The sequence below is a fragment of the Bombus pascuorum genome, chromosome 8 (genome assembly GCF_905332965.1).
Source record: "Bombus pascuorum chromosome 8, iyBomPasc1.1, whole genome shotgun sequence".
Classification (NCBI taxonomy): domain Eukaryota; kingdom Metazoa; phylum Arthropoda; class Insecta; order Hymenoptera; family Apidae; genus Bombus; species Bombus pascuorum.
The window spans coordinates 8,140,619-8,157,717 of NC_083495.1; the positions used below are offsets into that span (position 1 = coordinate 8,140,619).

Genomic DNA, 17,099 nt, shown 5'->3' on the forward strand with positions numbered 1-17,099 from the left:
ACGCGATATTAACGACAACTTCGACTACGCTTCCAAACGTAGAGATGAATGTGACAGAAACACTAACTAACCGATGTGTTGCCGTTTGACCTGTCTCTGAACTGACCAATCGTCTTGCAGGTAGTACGATACGATGTTTCTCGTTGAATGGTGGGGGAGAAAACAAGAGGGAAAAAGACCACCTGACGCGCAACCTTTTGGGGTCTGGTAAAAGATCCAATGGGGACCGGTGGGGGTCCTTTGCTGGGTACTTGGGACGTACGTGTTCTTAACCAATGGTCGGTAAAGTAACATGCGTTTTATTTTTGATCGTTGAAAAAATTACTTCCTATCTGAAAAAAATGCAAAAGGAAACGTGTTTTTAAAGGTATTGATAGAGATAGTGTTTTAGAAATGAAACAACATACTAGAAATAATAAACATTGCAAGCTTAAAATATGAAAGCTTTGCTAATCAAGTACATATGTACGTATGTGACGTATTGTATTATAAACAAATGACAGAATAAATATATTAAAAATTCTAGTTTGTTCGTCATCTGGGCACAGTCGAGATTCTCTTGTCATTTTGGTGTCACATACGACAGTATCGACTCAGTTCAGTAGAATGAGATTGCAACGCTAATAGTGGACAATTTCTACAATACTTACTCTTTTTTATGCTTATAGACCGAGTAATTTTTTTCTAACAGTAAATATTATAATACGAGGATAAGAATAAACCGTAAAAATACTAATAAAGGTTGGTTTAGATATTTGTATCTCTGACTTATTTTGTTTTAACGACACTAGTATACCATTATTTATAAATACATATAGTAATAGAAAAAGAAAAAGAAAATAAATTTGTATCAAATAGATGTTGGTTGTTTAGTGATGCAATTTGGACAAAGCCATACAATCTTTTCCATGTTTAATTCTCTATAGTCAAGTAACAAATAACAATCTATAATCACAAACGTTTTCCTTACTTAAGTAAGAATGATTATAGGTCTGCGGATGTTTATGCACATTTATATCTTTATGAACATAATTAAAAATGAAATCGAGGTGGAAAATTGTTTTACGTACTAAATATTGTGGAAAACATTATGCTTTGAATATCATAAATAATAAATGCATAAAAATCCGTACTCTAATAGTTATATCTTTTTTTATACTAAAAAACGGCTAGCAATAAAAATATGTATATATAATACATCTTTTATGAGATAAGTAGATATTTTAATATAAAATATTGTAGTTTGAATTTATAAAAATCAATGGTTAAAGTAACCAATTAAAGTAAGAACAATATATGCCGTCTATTTCACGTGTATGTACATTAAATGATTCATTTCCTTTCAGTATACTTATAAATAAATCACTTATAGTAACATTTATAGGAAATGTTTGTTTATATCCAAAATATCCAAAAATATATGAAATAACCAAAAGATAATACTCATGATAATATCTAAGGGATGAAACAAATTTGTCCTTTTCATCCCATTCTGTTACTATTGTAGTATTCATAAAACTACGAAATTGCATAAAAATCTGCAGTCTACTAATAAGAAAAAAAAAAAAATTAACACTAGTATATTTCAACGATGATATTGAAATTATAGTACTTTTCTCAATTTCACAAGCAAATCGTTCAATCCAAAAATAAGATCGTAACAACAAAGGTATTGCTTGGATGTGTTATCATGAAAAACAAAACAATCAGAAATTCCAGCGTTATTTAATATTTCGCAGACTCCTGATAAAGCAAACGAAATCTGCTGTTTGGAATCAGTCTGTTATCATGTATGAAATACGTATGTGATATCGTTTTGTGGCACGGTCGGCAAAATATCACGAGGCAGGCTTCAAACGGTGTTTCAAGGCTGCCCTGGCATAGGTACTTATTGTATCAAGTCTCGTTAACGGAGATGTTCATTCACTCGTACTCCCAGATGGCCAGTATAGTTCGTGCAACTCGCGACTATCCGATTGACCCCGTATCACCGTGCAAAGAGGTGTCAGTGAAAAATTGGCGTGCTTCACCATAAAATGTGTTTAAGTCTGTATTATTTAAGTCTGTGTCGCGTAATGAAAACTCCAGCTGTATATCGATACGCGTGATAAGTATGGCAGCGCTCGTTCGTCTTAAACGTGGAAGCGTTCAGTTGAGACATGCGGCGCTGGAAATGAAAGGTGAGAGAAAATTCTTCTTCCACGTGGATATTTTTATTTATTAGTTTCGCACCTGAATGATTCGATCGGTAATTCTACGCCTCGATAAATTGTAAATTACTGTAACAAATCACTATCCAACTAAATGATAAATATATTTGTTATGGGGTAGAACTGATGTTACATTTGAATGTATTAAGCGTCTACCTTATCTATAAAGGTACTAAAAGACGATATTGATAAATACGTAATCAAGTTGCATACAAGCAGTAAAATCGATATAAACATTGTATTGTATAATCTATAATCTATAGATTAATTTTGTAAAATTTTGGTAATTGCCATTTATTATCTGTCTAATTGAGATTTAGAAACTTATCAGTATGTATCACAGACGATAGGATGAATAACACGATAGCTTATCAACCGTAGCACAATTGTTATTATATAATTAATTCCCCTTCCTTGCTCAATGTATATACCCAGAATTTCCTACTCTACCTTAAAACTACTTTGTACGCGAAAGCAAACATACCATAAAGTAAATCATGTAAGGAGTAGATGAAGATGAATAAAAATTTTCTTATCGCCAAGTTATTTTAAATATCATTATTTGTGCTACGTTTAGAGGAAACCAAAGTCGAGGTCTCTTATACTGCGCGGGGATAGGAAAGAGATAATAGGAGTAGAAGGAATGATAAAAGTAGTATGCACTCGTTGATTTTGCTCCTTTCGAGTTTTGTGAAATGGCAGACTTCGTCAAAAGAGGTAGCGTGCAACTGGTGAAACAAAGCAGTGTTCAAATAAAACAAGCCGCAAAAGAAGTTCGAGGTTCGTTCAACTAAATATCAAACAAGCAACATATTTTTAGTAAAACAAACAGTATAATAAAATAAGCAGGCGATTGAGAGTACCTTGCGTTATTATTTTGTGCAGTTACATTGTGTTTCTATTTCGTACAGTTACGTAGCATTATTATTTCGTGCAATTACGTTGCATTACTATCTTGTGCAGTTACGTCGCACGTGATACCTTTCTTTAATAGTAATGAACGTTGTTTAACATAACACAACAAGTTTAAAACACTTGTTACTACAGAAATAAATGTTTTGATATCCAATTTGATCGGTAAATAACATAACACATTGGAGCAGGAAAAGATTAAACGTTTATTATACCTTTTTATTTCGTTCATTAAGTTCATCATATACAAAGTGTCTGGAGATCCATTTAATCACAACATAGTCAAGTGCATGCGTACTCGGAGGAAATTGAAAGTCGATTTTCTTAAAAACAAAGCCTTCAATGAAAAAAATTTATTGCATATTTTCGACTTATTTTCTCATGTAAAATCACCCCCTACAGTTATACCATCAATACCGGGACATCCTGTATGTATGGGTTTATTATAACATAATCTTCAAGATATTTGTGACCAATATTGGTAAATTTTTATCTACATATCGTAATATAAGTAACTGGGATATTTCCTTAACTTCGAATTAAAGGTAGAAACTACGAAATCTACTGTTTAATCATCTTATCAAAATCAAACAATATTCTATTAAAGATGATGTATAGTGTCGCCGATAATGTATGTATACAATGCACATAATAATTGCTTGCCCATTGTCGCCTGATAGTACGATAACAAAAAGTTCAAAAATTAATTTAAAAACAAAAATTATTTAAACTTGCATTTGATATAGCTGAAATAAATGTCGATCTTTTCACAAATCAAATCTGTATGTAATATCCATCGAGCAGAACTTTATATAAATATCTGTAAATATAATAGTTTTGGATAATTGCTAATGATTATTCTACACACAGAATGGATGAAATATTAATATTATTGTTTAATATTTATGTTAATAATTATATTAATAATTAGCGGCTGTACGAGCGCGACACATCGTTGCTGCGCTCGTTGCAGTAGGATTTGCACTTTGTGGTTCAGTGGAAGTGAGTTCTTCGGTCGCATTGCTCGCCAATCAGAAAGACAATCATGCCATCATCGACACATCGTGGCATTGTGAGATGCTGGTCAACATCAGTAGTCGTAATCGTACCGAAGACTTTGAAGTTATACTTATGGAGGTAAATACGACATGATATTAAAAATGTATATGCTCTGAATGTTTCCGAAATCTTCCAAATGAATATTGTAAGTAAATTACGAAAATTTAAGCATTCATAGAAAATTATAATAATATTTTTAGTTACCACCGGAAGAACGTGCAGAATCTATAATGAGGGAAGCGTTCCTATGGGGTCAAGTGGCTGGTCCAATTTTAGGGGGGTGTTTAGTATGGGGGAGATCAGGCCCATCTATGGTGTTTTCGCGTGCAGTTCTTAGTGCTTGTTTGGCATCTTTATTGGTACCAGCTGCATGGAGGGGTCCGTCTCACGTAGCACTTCGTCTCTTTCAGGGATTATGCACAGTAAGAATTAAATACCATAGTACATATTACTTCAAGGAGCACGATAAAATTATGAATAGTCAATTTTAGAAAAATATGTTTTAAAATTTCATTAAAAGCTTCTTGCTTTACCATGTATTCGATTCGTTTGTGATTGATAGAAGTAGAATTTTTGAACTCCAGTAATTACGAATTTTATAAATTCTTTATATATTGTTAAAATTATCTGTATAACGTTAATTATTCTATTTCTATATACTAATTTTATTAACTAACTAAATTCTCTGTAAAGATTGATAACAATATCGTATCATTTTGGAAATAGTTAAATATTTTATGAAAGGAATATTAACATTCAATACTTTCCTTCCTTCTGTTGTTTTCAGTATTTTCTAAATAATTACGTAGCATTGATACGATAATTTTAAAGTTATATATCTGGAAAATACAAGCATCACTGATGAAACAATGATATTATTCAATACGTCATAGAAATTATTACATCATTCCTCATTTATAGGGGGCAACTATGCCTGCTGCTCACATGCTTGCTATGACCTGGTTTAAGAGCACTCACAGAAGTTGGTACTTCAGTTGCTACGCTGGTAAATTTTTAGTTGCAAATCATAATACAAAATGAATATTGATGTTGTACTATCAATATGTGAATATAATTTGATTGAAAATATTAATGAAAAATGGAGAAAGAATGATTAAGAAAAGTAATAATAAATTATTTAACAGCGGTCAGCGTTGGATACTGTCTCACAGGATGGTTAGGTACAGCTGTTGTTCGATGGCTTGGCCGAGATTCACTTTGTTATGGTCTCGTTTGCATTGCTCTGTGTTGGTACTTCGCTTTTGGTCGGTTTGTCAAAGATACGCCGAAATCTTATCAGCACGATACAAATGTAAGATCATTCTTGCTTTTAAAAAATGTTAATAACTAAAATTCATTTATTTTAGATTAATAATATAAGCTGCACAATTTTCTCTTTCTATCTATAATCATCTGCATTTGGAATGATATTTGATCTTATACTCACCAAGCTTCATTTGAAAATTCGTAATTTTTACTAAATTGTTTCATATTTTTATAACCAATAGTATATCTGTATTTCTAACAGAATATACATTAGTATTACATGAAATTTTAATATAGAACTGTCTTGTGTGCTAAAATTGAAAGAATGAAATGGCATAAATTTTTAATCCCCCTTGATATGAGACCGTAAAGAGATAAAACTCTTGTTTGATTAATAACATTTGGAGTTTCTTCCTATATCAAATTCTTTTTTATCATCGTTATTGTATAACCTAATGTGCATGAAATTTCTTCCACTGGTTTTGGCAATCCTTTATTCAGGTCATTATTACGACATGAACCATACAGAGAAAGGCTAATGTTCTATGAATTATGCGATATTACAATGGTGCAATCGCAATACTATTGTTTTAAAAGATTAATGAGGCGTCACATAAAGTTAATTATTTCCGTGCTAAATATTGAATATACCGCATCGTTATTTTTAGGAGTCTTCTTACTACCAAAACTCGCTTAACAGCAAGTACAAATGATTTCAGTTTTATTAATATAATTAACATGATGATCCTGTTTTATCAAAGAAATAAAAGTGTGTGTGTGTCACATTTATATTTGTAAGAAATTTATACAGGAACAGATATTCTTTGTTTTTGTAATTTAATTTCCAACAAGAAATATTTCAAGTTTGGATAATAAGAAATTGATTCTACATATAGACATATAGATTCTATATACAATTAGTTGTTTATATAAAAACTGGTTCCAGATTATAGAATGTTATTGAATTGTAATTAAATCATTTAATAGCGATGTAGTAACGAAAATGAAAAATGATAACGGACTAAAATATAAAATTAATAATAAAATAGGCTGCTGTGATTCCATGGGGAAAATTACTACGATCAGTTCCCGTTTGGGCATCTGCTGTAGCAACGATGGGAAATCAATGGGGCGATGCAACGCTTGCCCTTGGTATGACAAAGTATCTAAAACTTATTTATGGATTCTCAACAGCTAATGTAAGTATTCCATCTTATATTTATTAATCTTGCATATATTATCTATCTTATATATAATTATACTTGGTAATGAGTTAAATATTTTGATATTTGTATTTTAGCTCATTGCTTTTTCCATCAATCCTTATATGCTTTCTTGTGACTTTCATTTTATTCTATCAAGAAGAAGTATAAAATTTTTTTAAACGATTATGAACAACAAAAAGTTTTCTTATTTCCAATAAATCCTTTGATTTATTTATTTATATAGACACATAACATCTATTAATCGTAGTAAATCAATAAATGTATAATTGATAACATATGTTGAATAATATTATAACATTATAACATTGTAACACTATGATTGAATAGCATTTTAAAATTTGAGGTACATGTTAGAAACCGTATGAAGATTGTAAAAAATATAAGTATAAAGATTAATCTTTGGAAACTTTTAATTAGCTTTCAATGGTTCCAGGATTCTGTTCTAACAACGTTACCACACATTGGTCATTTCATGGCTGCGTTAACATGCGGTCTTCTTGTAGATCACGTTCGCGAATCAAAAATAGTTTCGACAACCACAGCTAGAAAGTTGGTCGTATATACTGGTATGTATCTTATTAAAAAGAAAAGTTTATGGCGATATTTTTTAATTCTATCAAATTGTGTTCTTTATCCTATCAAGACGGAGATCTATTAAATGGAGTAACTTAATTTGTAATTTGATTACAGCTCATTTTATTCCCGCTGCCCTACTTTTTGTCGCTGGTTACGCCGGCTGTCAAGCATTAGGGGCAGCTTGGTTAGGTATAGCTGCTCTTCTTGTTTCTGGAACTGCACCAGCAGGTGCTTTAGCAGCTATAGCAGACCTTGCACCTGTAGAATCTCCAGCTTGCGCAGCGGCTGCGTGTGCATTGTGCTCGACTCTAGGCGCAGCAGGGCTGTTGGCTGCCAATTATTTTGTCACTCAGGCCCTTCATGGCTCTGCAAGTTTAATTTTTTGTTTTAATCTCTGCAAGAAAAGATATATATTATTCCATTTAAAGCAAAGCATCAATCATTTAAATTTCAATTTTTCTATCGCATCTTAATAAAGTAATTTCATGTGTCTTTCGATGAAATAGCGTATGTTTGTCTTAAGGCACTTTTACAATTATTATAAATTAGAATAAACATAACACACCCAAGTAGATATTTCAATTTAATGTAACACCTCTGCAGATACCTTATTTTCTATTTTAACGTGAGTGTCTTGTCATAAGTATAAACGTTTAACAATATCTCTAACAATAAGAGGAACATCACAAGAAATATTAGGTCTTTCACATTCGTTCGTGAAATCGTGCTAATAATTTTAACGATCTCCGAATTCTAACTTCCTCATACTTCCTTATGACTTATTAACTACCACTTAGAAAATACCCAACAATTAAAACTCTGTTACACTTCACTTTCTTTCAGCTATAAATCAGTAATAGTTGGCCACTTACTGGCATATTTTACAGTTCTCCTATAATGAACAACAAAATTTCAATTTCAGATCGCTGGTTCGTGGCGGCTGGTCTTCGGTGTCGCTTCCGTCGTTCTGTTAACAACTGCTGCGGTTTTCTTAGCACTTGGAAAAGGCGTACCACAACCGTGGATTCCTTCTGTAGCTCGGCCGCGAAGTCACGATGCAATTTACGAGCAAGACGCCTTGGAACTTGATTACGAGGATGTTGCTGTACAGACCGAGCCTTTCAGTCCTTATCCACTTGAGGAGGACACCGAAAGCGCGAAGAACGTGCCTCGTTCTGCCTCAGTCCACTCGAAAGTTTCCCAGTCATCTAGTTAATTTGTTAACCAGGTCATTTCTTAACCCTTGAACAGCGAATGTTTCAAGAGTACGGCTGGTCTCTTTGGTTTTGAATCAAAGCTCTGATATGAACACCATGGAAGAGAACATTTTATATAGAGATTAGATGTTATTATTTCTCCGAATTACCTTTTTACCTATACCGAGGTCTGTGACATAATTTATTCGTCTGAAAGTATATGGCATTTTTTATTATAACTTGTTACAACGGATACATAAAACAGTATTTATAGTATGACTTTTACAAATGTATTTGCGACATTTTGTACATTTTGTACTGTATTTTGTATCGTTGCTAGATTCATACGTACAGCGGGTAAAAATGACCCAGTATTTGCCAGGCGAAGATTAACCTCTATAATTATAGAACTAAAAGATAACAGAGATAAATTACAATTTCAGTTTGGACAGTTTCAGTCCTTGCAAGTGTGAGCATGGTTTAACTGATCCTTAAGAGAAATGATACAGTGGATTAGGAGACCTATAAGTAGAAAAGTTATGCCGATTACAATGATGTTTTATAATTTGAATTTATAACTAATTAGGAAAATTACAATTAAGAAATTATGCCGGTTGGCATGCTATGTTCACGGTCATGTATGGAGAATTTGATATTTATTTAGTATTTTTAAGTGTTTTACGTCCGTACCTAAGGACCTTTCTTGATTAAAGCTTGTAAACTTGTACAGAATGTTGAACAACTATTAGTAATTTTAAGATAAATGTTACTAAGAATTGTATATAGCATGTAAACAAGTTGTATATTTTTTAAGTTACTTGGAATTTTGATTAAATAGGAATATAATTATAAATATAATTTACCGTTAGAGACGGTTCAATTGTAAATTATTTTATTGGGAAAATATTGTATACCATGTTCCTTTCTATTTTATAATCGTTACTGTTTGTTCTTGTATCTTCATTCCCCTATTTAAGATGCTGATCTTAATGATCTTATTAACGTTGTCCTAACGTTAAAGTTTTTAGTAGAAACAATTTTGATTTATTTTTACGAATAATAATTAATGTTTTCAAGATAAATCACATTGTTAATTCATTAAGTTTCTCTATTGTTAAAATAGGTTTTGTAGGTGTATTTGTGTGCACGTGACACACAATTTGATAAATAAGTCACTTAAGAGTATTACATTAAATTCAATATTTAATAAATGTTACTTCACACTGTTTGTTCTTAATTTATTTAACAAATCGTAAACAACTTGGCATTACTTTATCGATTACTTTGATATTTTAAAAAATTCATATATTAATTTTCTATCATAACATGGTATTTAGTCGTTCAATACAAATTACAAAATCTTATGGATTTTAGAAAGAAACTTAATAGAAAACAAATTTCAGATATCATATTTCCACAGTGCTTTAATATTGAACAAATCACACAATTCACAGATATCCTTTCAATTCGACTTTTCGTTTTTGTGATTCGTTTTTACATTACTGTGATAAGTTCCAGTATGTACGTAAAGCGTCAAAAGTAAAATCCTTCGCAGAATATGGCTCGTACACTCTCTCTTGATATTTTATTACACGATTGTTAGCTGAACTCGAGGACTTATCAAGATCGTATCTGATCCCTGCGAATTCTCCTTTCTTCTTCTTTGTCCCGTATTCCTTTGCTGATCGTGCAGACATCTGTGTATCTTATATACATGCATGACAAGACAATGAACTACCCTATCTATTGCAACTTTCCATCACCAGTGAAGAGGAAAGTCGATGAAAGGAACGGTCGGTCTAATTAGACGGTTTTAAGAAACGAGCTGTTCCTACGTGATCTGTGTTAAACCGTACACGCGCTATTGGCACTGTTCACAGGATACCGGAAGTTGCAGCTTACAAAGCATAGGAACACCGTTCAGTTGGCGAATATTTCTGTCTCTTAACGACAACCTTTCACGTGTGCATCCGGTTGCCACGCCGCAGAAAAATCGAAAGGTTGCCTGCAGCCGCATGAAAAAAATTCTTTCCTCTATTACACACTGCTAAACTATCCGTTTCCGTTCTATTTCTGAATAAATGGCCCGTTATTGTAATCATAGCTGTAACAATTTTACGATATTTGCCGAATGCTCGCGAACGTTCGAGAGTGATGAAGTGAAACTTTTCCGAGTTCATGCATGAGTACGTTTGTTAAGAATATCTCTGCAACGAAGAAAGTCTTTGGCGCATATGTGTTCGTGCTTTTCAATGCCAAAGTAATGTTTGTTAATAAGTCGAAAGTTGCTTCTAATCGTAATGTGTTATTATTGTTTTAATAAAAGTATTAAAAGTAGTAGTTGTAGAAATTGAATTGAAACGTCAATAACACTTTTAAACATAGTAAATGAAATTATATGTATGGCTATAACTGGAAATTACATTTTTGTCTTAAACGAGAAAGTGTTGTTAAAGAGAAGGCATGTTTGAAGAGTAAGGGAAAGACTCATGAAATGTTCAGTTTTAGTAATTTTATGGTAATTACAAAATCCTTCATCTTTTAAATCTAATTATTAGTTCATCTCGATATCTAATTTCATATCTAGTATTCATCTCAGAAACGATACAATTCATCAACGTATTTCTCTACCAAAGTATTAAAAATGTTGCTTATTATGAATTTGATTTTTAGTATGCATTGTAAGAATATTAATAATTTTATTAAGTATTTTATTTAATTTCTAACCGCTTTTTAAATACCGCTGTTTTTCTGCAGATAATTGCGATAAAAAGACGATTTCACTCGTTTTAAAAGATTCACCTGTTTACAAATATTTGGAATAAAAATCATCGTTATATAAAATTAAAGAACCCCTTTCCAATTTTCATATAATGTCACAATTTACCACACGATATTCCTTTTAGAAGATTGAACTTTTGCTGTCACTCTTACCCTAAACGGAGATCATTTCATCAACTTCTAGAGAGGAATTTTTTCCATACACTGAAACTTTCCCGGAGCTGTAACATGTCTCCATCAGGAGATTTGGTAAGAAGCAAGAGAGTACAGAGTACGTGGAAACTATGTGTAAAATCCCATGATGTACACCCCCGTCGTGTGGCCATCGTACCAGCAATGCGACCGTCTAACAAATACTAGTTCTCGTATCCGACAGCAAAGTGTCGCAATCCGTGATGCTAATTACCAACAGGTAGACACGTTATTATTCTTTCCTGGCGCGCTGCTCTCAGAGGCTTGTGAAATGAATTCTCACACCATTCCATCTACCATCTAATTCGTTTTATTTCGATACGTATATTACACTAGCTTTGTATAACATTATATTTACAGTACGAAGGCTAAAGGATGATACTGTTTGGTGATTCCTGTACGTTCAATATTATAGTCAATATTGTTAAAATGAATTCTAATATTGAGGAGGAGGTTCATTATTTTGATTTGTCAATATTGAAAAATAGTAATTAAAATATAATAATTTAATGTTATTGTATCTTAATAGATCATTTTATGTTTCATAAGTACTATTCTAGTTCATATAGTATTATGTACAAGTATTACAATTTATTGAATTTATATATTTTGAAGCGTTATTGGTCACTGAATAATTGATAAGTTAAATTTTTAAGGAAAAAACATGCACCATGAATTTCACATCCACCATGATTTTCTTCAATTAGTACACTTTCGAGCAAACATGGAACTAGTATTGTTATTTACATTTGTTTATTCGCGTACCCCTCGCTTATCCGTAGACTTCGAAACTACAATACAATTTTTTAATGAAATTAAAGAAGAGCATTGTAGACGATAATCAAAAATGATAACTTGAAAAAAGGTAAAGCAACGAACTTCCAGGAGATAAATCAAAAGCTAGAATATTTTCCTTGTCTAAATAAAAGGGAAAGCTTCCTAAATATCATACACGATATCGAATATAAATTTGTTAGCGTTACTAACAAACTCCCAAAAGCTTGTAATTTATATCCAATAAATTCACACTCACAGTGATATCGAACGTACGCAATCACCATTGAGCTAAATTAGAATACTTCCTGCTCAGTGCTCTGCTGGTAATGCTACCTGTTCGTCTTTGGAAGGTCTATGCTATAATTCAACGTGACACACAGGGTGAAATGTAGTGAGTATAATGCAAGTATATGCAAGATCAACGTAATCGTCGAGTGTATCGGGCTGACCATATATACGTTCGTCTAATTGCATTAGTGTCGAGGCGACTTAAAAGTAGCGACGATCCGACTCGAAAGGAAATGAGCGTTGCGAGATAGTTGAAAGTTGTCGTGCGGAAAATCATTGGACGAACACACGTGGGACATTTCCCTTTCCGAGAAGTCGATTCGTTTCGCTGACGATTCCAGTTTGTTCCGTGAAAACTGTGTCGCCAGTATTGTGCCTATCGACGTTGTTTTTCCTTTATTCTCACGCTCTTTTGTACAGAGCTCTTCATTAAAGAAAACGATGATCTCCCACCCAGTTCTATCGCAGCTATTGTAATTAAGACTGTAACCACTCTTGCTTCAAAATTATTGACTGTTCATTCGAGAAAGGAAGATTAATTGGCGAGGAAGTGGTAACCTTGCAACTTGTCACGCTTCTCCTATTGAATCGGAACGGGTCTGAAATATAATTTCATAAAAAGAACATAAATAGAGTACTAGCAATAAGTTTGAGAACGAATCGAGTATGTAGAAAGTTCTACAGAATTCTTTAACACTATTTCTCTTGTACCATACGTGTATTATAAATTTAAACTTCTTTTGATTTTATCTCTACTATTACCATTAGACTGTGGATTTTTGATGCATTCGTGGGAAATCTAAGAATATACAGAAGACAAAGTAATGTGCAAAAATGCATAAAACATTCAAGATAGTATACTGATTATAATATTTAGTAGACGAAACAAATGTCTGCATAGGTTCCATTTCTTCAAATGCGTTCATAAAAATACGAATTTACATTATATCCGCAGCCTAATTATCATTCCATCGCGTGAAAGAAATAAACTCTATCAAACTTTAGAAAGTTATCAAAAGTATCTAACCGTTACATTTTCTTCTTCATCGCCTCTTTCTCTTCCTCATCTTCGTCAGTGATGATCTGTACACTCCTAACTGGTCCAGTCTTTCTGTACCTCGAAGCTGGTGTCGTGGTCGTCATAACCGGAGAAGAAACCATGGGAGGTCTTTCGGCGTTAATTGCCAGCTGCAACATCCTTAACAACAAAGCTTCTCTGATAGGAGCAGGCAATATTTCCTCTCCGTCATCAGCCACTTCTTGCGTGTAGAACTTTTGCCTATAGACCCTCTTTGTGTATCTTCCATCGCTGTAATCCTCGTACTGTTGAGGTTGATAAACAGGATTCAAAGCTCTGGTATACACAGGCCGTCTTACAGGCACACGATCTCCATATTGAAGAGGAATTTGCTGATCGTAACCGATATCCGGTCGTGGCGCAGTAGATTGATAGCCTGGCTGATAAGAAGGATACGGCTGTTGATCGTACAAGGCGTCTTCTAGGTAGCTTTTCGGATAAGAAAGAGCTTGGACACCGTACTGACTGACGAGCAATCTTCTTAACAGTAATTGGAAGTCGCGTCTGCTTAAAGGTGTATTAATTGGATTTGGAGGTTCTGGAGGTAAAGCGATGGTACTGCCTCTGTACGAATATTCAGGAGTCGTTTGGTACTCTCTTTCATCCATTGCGTGAGTGATCGCTGGCGCAACGGGTCTCAAAACGGGCCTGGGTCTTGGTTCAGGTTCTTGAAAGATTACAGGCCGTGGAAAAGGTCTTGGACGCATGTATCCTGGCGCCATAGCGACTCTCGGCTCTTCCTCTTGCTCTGGAAGAGGATTTTCCGTCAGGTAGTGAATATTTGCATCCGTGGTTGTCGAGTAAAGCGGCTGTTGGCTCGGCAGAGGGCGTAATAAAATTCTGTTGATAGAAAGTGGTCTGTAAGCGGGGTCTTCTTCGATATTCTGTTGAGAAGGAACTAGGATTCTTCCTCCTGGTAGTTCACGTAGAAACTGTTCAGGCTGTTGTCTAACAAATATAGGTTCGGTACTTTGTCGCAGATATTCGCGGTTTTCAGGCACTCGCGTTGGACCTCGAATCAAAACCGGTTGAGGCTGAGTACGTTCCTCTTGAGGCGCCTTCGTCTCAGCTTCGTAAACTCTGGTATTATCGTATTTTACGTTTACGTTTTCGAACCTCGATGGCGCAAGGTTCTCCCGATTAACGTAAACTTTTGGTCTTTCGATTCGATTAGGCGAAACGCGTTGCAGAATCCTTGGTGGCGTGGTTGTGGTGAACAAAGGTCGAGTCGTGGACAAAGATCCGCCATAAACGTCAGAATGGTCGTCGCTGCTGCCTTCTACGATCGGGTTAGGTTTCGTAGTCTCTTCTTGCAACTGTCTTCTTAAGTTATTTCCACTAGCTACTTTACCATCGTCTTCCTTTTCTACGAAATCGTCAGAGATTGGTCGAAGATTCTGCTCGACCGGTCGTTTAGCAAAAATGATTTTTCTATATGTGGAAGTCTTGTCCTCCGTACTTGGTCGATTTATCTGCGAATCTTCGTCCTCTGTGATTTCTTCTTCTATTACCAATGGCCTTTGTTGGCCATTGATCACAAAACGCGGTCTACTTTTTCCGGTCCCTTTTAAATAATGGCCAAATATAGTCTTCGGTTGTTCCGTAGTGGTTGTAGTTGTAGTTGTTGAAGTCGTCGTTGTTTTCCTATTTCGCGGTATCGACTGAACCACCGATGATTTTGTGGATGCCTCGGTAGACGAAGGATAAACGACGCTTGGCTTCTTGGTTGTAGTGGTGCGATTTATACGCGGAATGCTCTGTACGACGGACACGTGTTCCTGCAATGGCGACACGGTGGTTGCTTTAAATCCTGTTCCATTAGAAGAAGAGTACGACACCCTTTTTATTTCGCCGTCCGCGTCGACGAAACCGAACGTACCCTTGATGTTGCCTAGAACGTCACGACTCTCGACCTGACAATAATTTCTTGCGTTCAGAAAAATTACCGTTGATTGAAGTTTTTTTGGAAATATTTCACAAGTAAAAATTAAAAAGAATTTTCGAACATCATATATTTATATTATTTGATTTTTTTATATTTGTTTTATTATAACTAGATTTCTCCCTTTTTTTTTAAATATCATAATATAATATAAAATAATTTAGCATTACTTCCGATTATCAATGTACGTCATGCATTTTCAAGTTTTCTATTTAATACATCTAACCTACTTTATTTACTGTATTAGCAGCCTTCCAAGAGAATTCTATAAATAAATTATTTAAAGAAACTATATTCTTTACGTTCGGCAATTAGAAAATAAATGCTATTCGTATTGAAAATTTAACGATATATAATAATTTGCTTGTGTAAACGCTATATCTTTTTTCCAGTGAAGTACTTAAGATACGGGACGCGTAACATACAACGATAAATTGTTTGTACAAGTATTAAGAACGCAGAACGCCCATTACATGCCTTTCGCATTAAACGGTGCAATAGCTATTACATACATCTTACCTTGAAGGATCCGTCACCCGCTTCGTAACCATACGTGTAAGAACCGTCTTCATTCACTTTTCTGATTTGTTTCAAGATCGCTACCTGTTGATCGTGATGTGTTTCAGATGTTTGCTGATCCGTGACGTTCGAGCAGCCTGCGGTAGCCAGACAGAAAATTGCCATCAGAAATGGCGTCATCTTAACGGCAGGAGGTGATGATCTCTACAGGCAGAGAGTTAAAGATGATTAATTAATTGAATATTTTATATTAACGTATTCTTATTAACTTATTTCAAATCGAAACGCATACTGTTACGTGTGAGAAATATATTCTGATATTACAAAATATTAAAAATTGGCAATTTATTAGAAGCATTAGATTACTTATGCATAAGTACAATTAAAGAGTTGTAATTGTTTTAATCACAGCAGCAGGTATTGTCTCAATTACTTGTCGTGCAATCTTTAATGCGTCATTATAATCCGAGATTTCATAGAATTTTTAAATTTCTAAAGCAGACTGCGGATGTTTATGCATTTGTAAAACAATGAAAAATGTAAAAATACACAGATTGTATATAAGATTTTTATTCAGCTCCCATCTTTTTAGTTGTGTTCATAAATTTGCATAAAAGTAATTGTAAGTTTGCCTAACCATCTGCAGTCTAGTAATTCAGGGTAAATAAAAATGAAATCATAAAGTCGCGAAGTTGAACTAGATAAACAAAGAATTCACACCAGAACACTTTTCACTGAATGCAAACGCTATAAATGAGATTTATTTAAAGAGATGTCACTTGCGACGAACTATGAAAACTGTGCACTAGATAGTGAAACGATGCACTGCGATATTCACAATCACCGAGAATCCACAATGAATAATATATCCAGGGTTTCGCATCGTAATTAAATTTCGCTGCTTTGTAATTAGTGTTGGTAATTGTTCGATAATAATCAATCAATATAGCCCGATATAGTGAACACGTTGCCACACTGATCGGCAAGTCGTGAGTGTTTCGAGGAGTAAGTACCTTGTAACTGGAAACCATGTTACCGCAGATGCGGTGAACGTTCTTAATATCGTGTGGGGTGCCG

At 34.0% G+C, this 17,099-nt stretch overlaps 2 protein-coding genes across 5 annotated transcripts; one reads left to right on the top strand and one right to left on the bottom strand.

Moving 5' to 3' along the window:
- The first annotated feature begins 1,755 nt into the window (after positions 1–1,755).
- On the top strand, positions 1,756–9,527 carry LOC132910151 (sialin-like). Of its 2 annotated transcripts, none has more exons than XM_060965653.1 (9): positions 1,756–2,180; positions 4,054–4,259; positions 4,382–4,603; positions 5,103–5,187; positions 5,327–5,493; positions 6,497–6,646; positions 7,107–7,239; positions 7,364–7,617; positions 8,172–9,527. In XM_060965653.1, exons 1-9 carry the CDS (start codon positions 2,114–2,116, stop codon positions 8,463–8,465), a joined length of 1,578 nt encoding a protein of 525 aa, XP_060821636.1. In that variant the 5' UTR covers positions 1,756–2,113; the 3' UTR covers positions 8,466–9,527. The 2 variants fall into 2 exon arrangements, with proteins under 2 accessions (XP_060821636.1, XP_060821635.1); XM_060965652.1 differs by lacking the exon at positions 1,756–2,180 and adding an exon at positions 2,695–2,990.
- Positions 9,528–10,264: 737 nt separating this feature from the next.
- On the bottom strand, positions 10,265–17,099 carry LOC132909459 (uncharacterized). 3 transcript variants are annotated; one of them, XM_060964314.1, is made up of 4 exons: positions 17,036–17,099; positions 16,023–16,226; positions 13,511–15,339; positions 10,265–13,082 (listed from the first exon to the last, which is right to left on the bottom strand). In XM_060964314.1, the coding sequence occupies exons 1-3, from the start codon at positions 17,051–17,053 to the stop codon at positions 13,513–13,515; spliced, it is 2,049 nt and encodes a 682-aa protein (XP_060820297.1). In that variant the 5' UTR covers positions 17,054–17,099; the 3' UTR covers positions 10,265–13,082; positions 13,511–13,512. The 3 variants fall into 3 exon arrangements, with proteins under 3 accessions (XP_060820297.1, XP_060820295.1, XP_060820296.1); XM_060964312.1 differs by having other exon boundaries at positions 13,511–15,474; XM_060964313.1 differs by lacking the exon at positions 17,036–17,099 and adding an exon at positions 16,660–17,016 and having other exon boundaries at positions 13,511–15,474.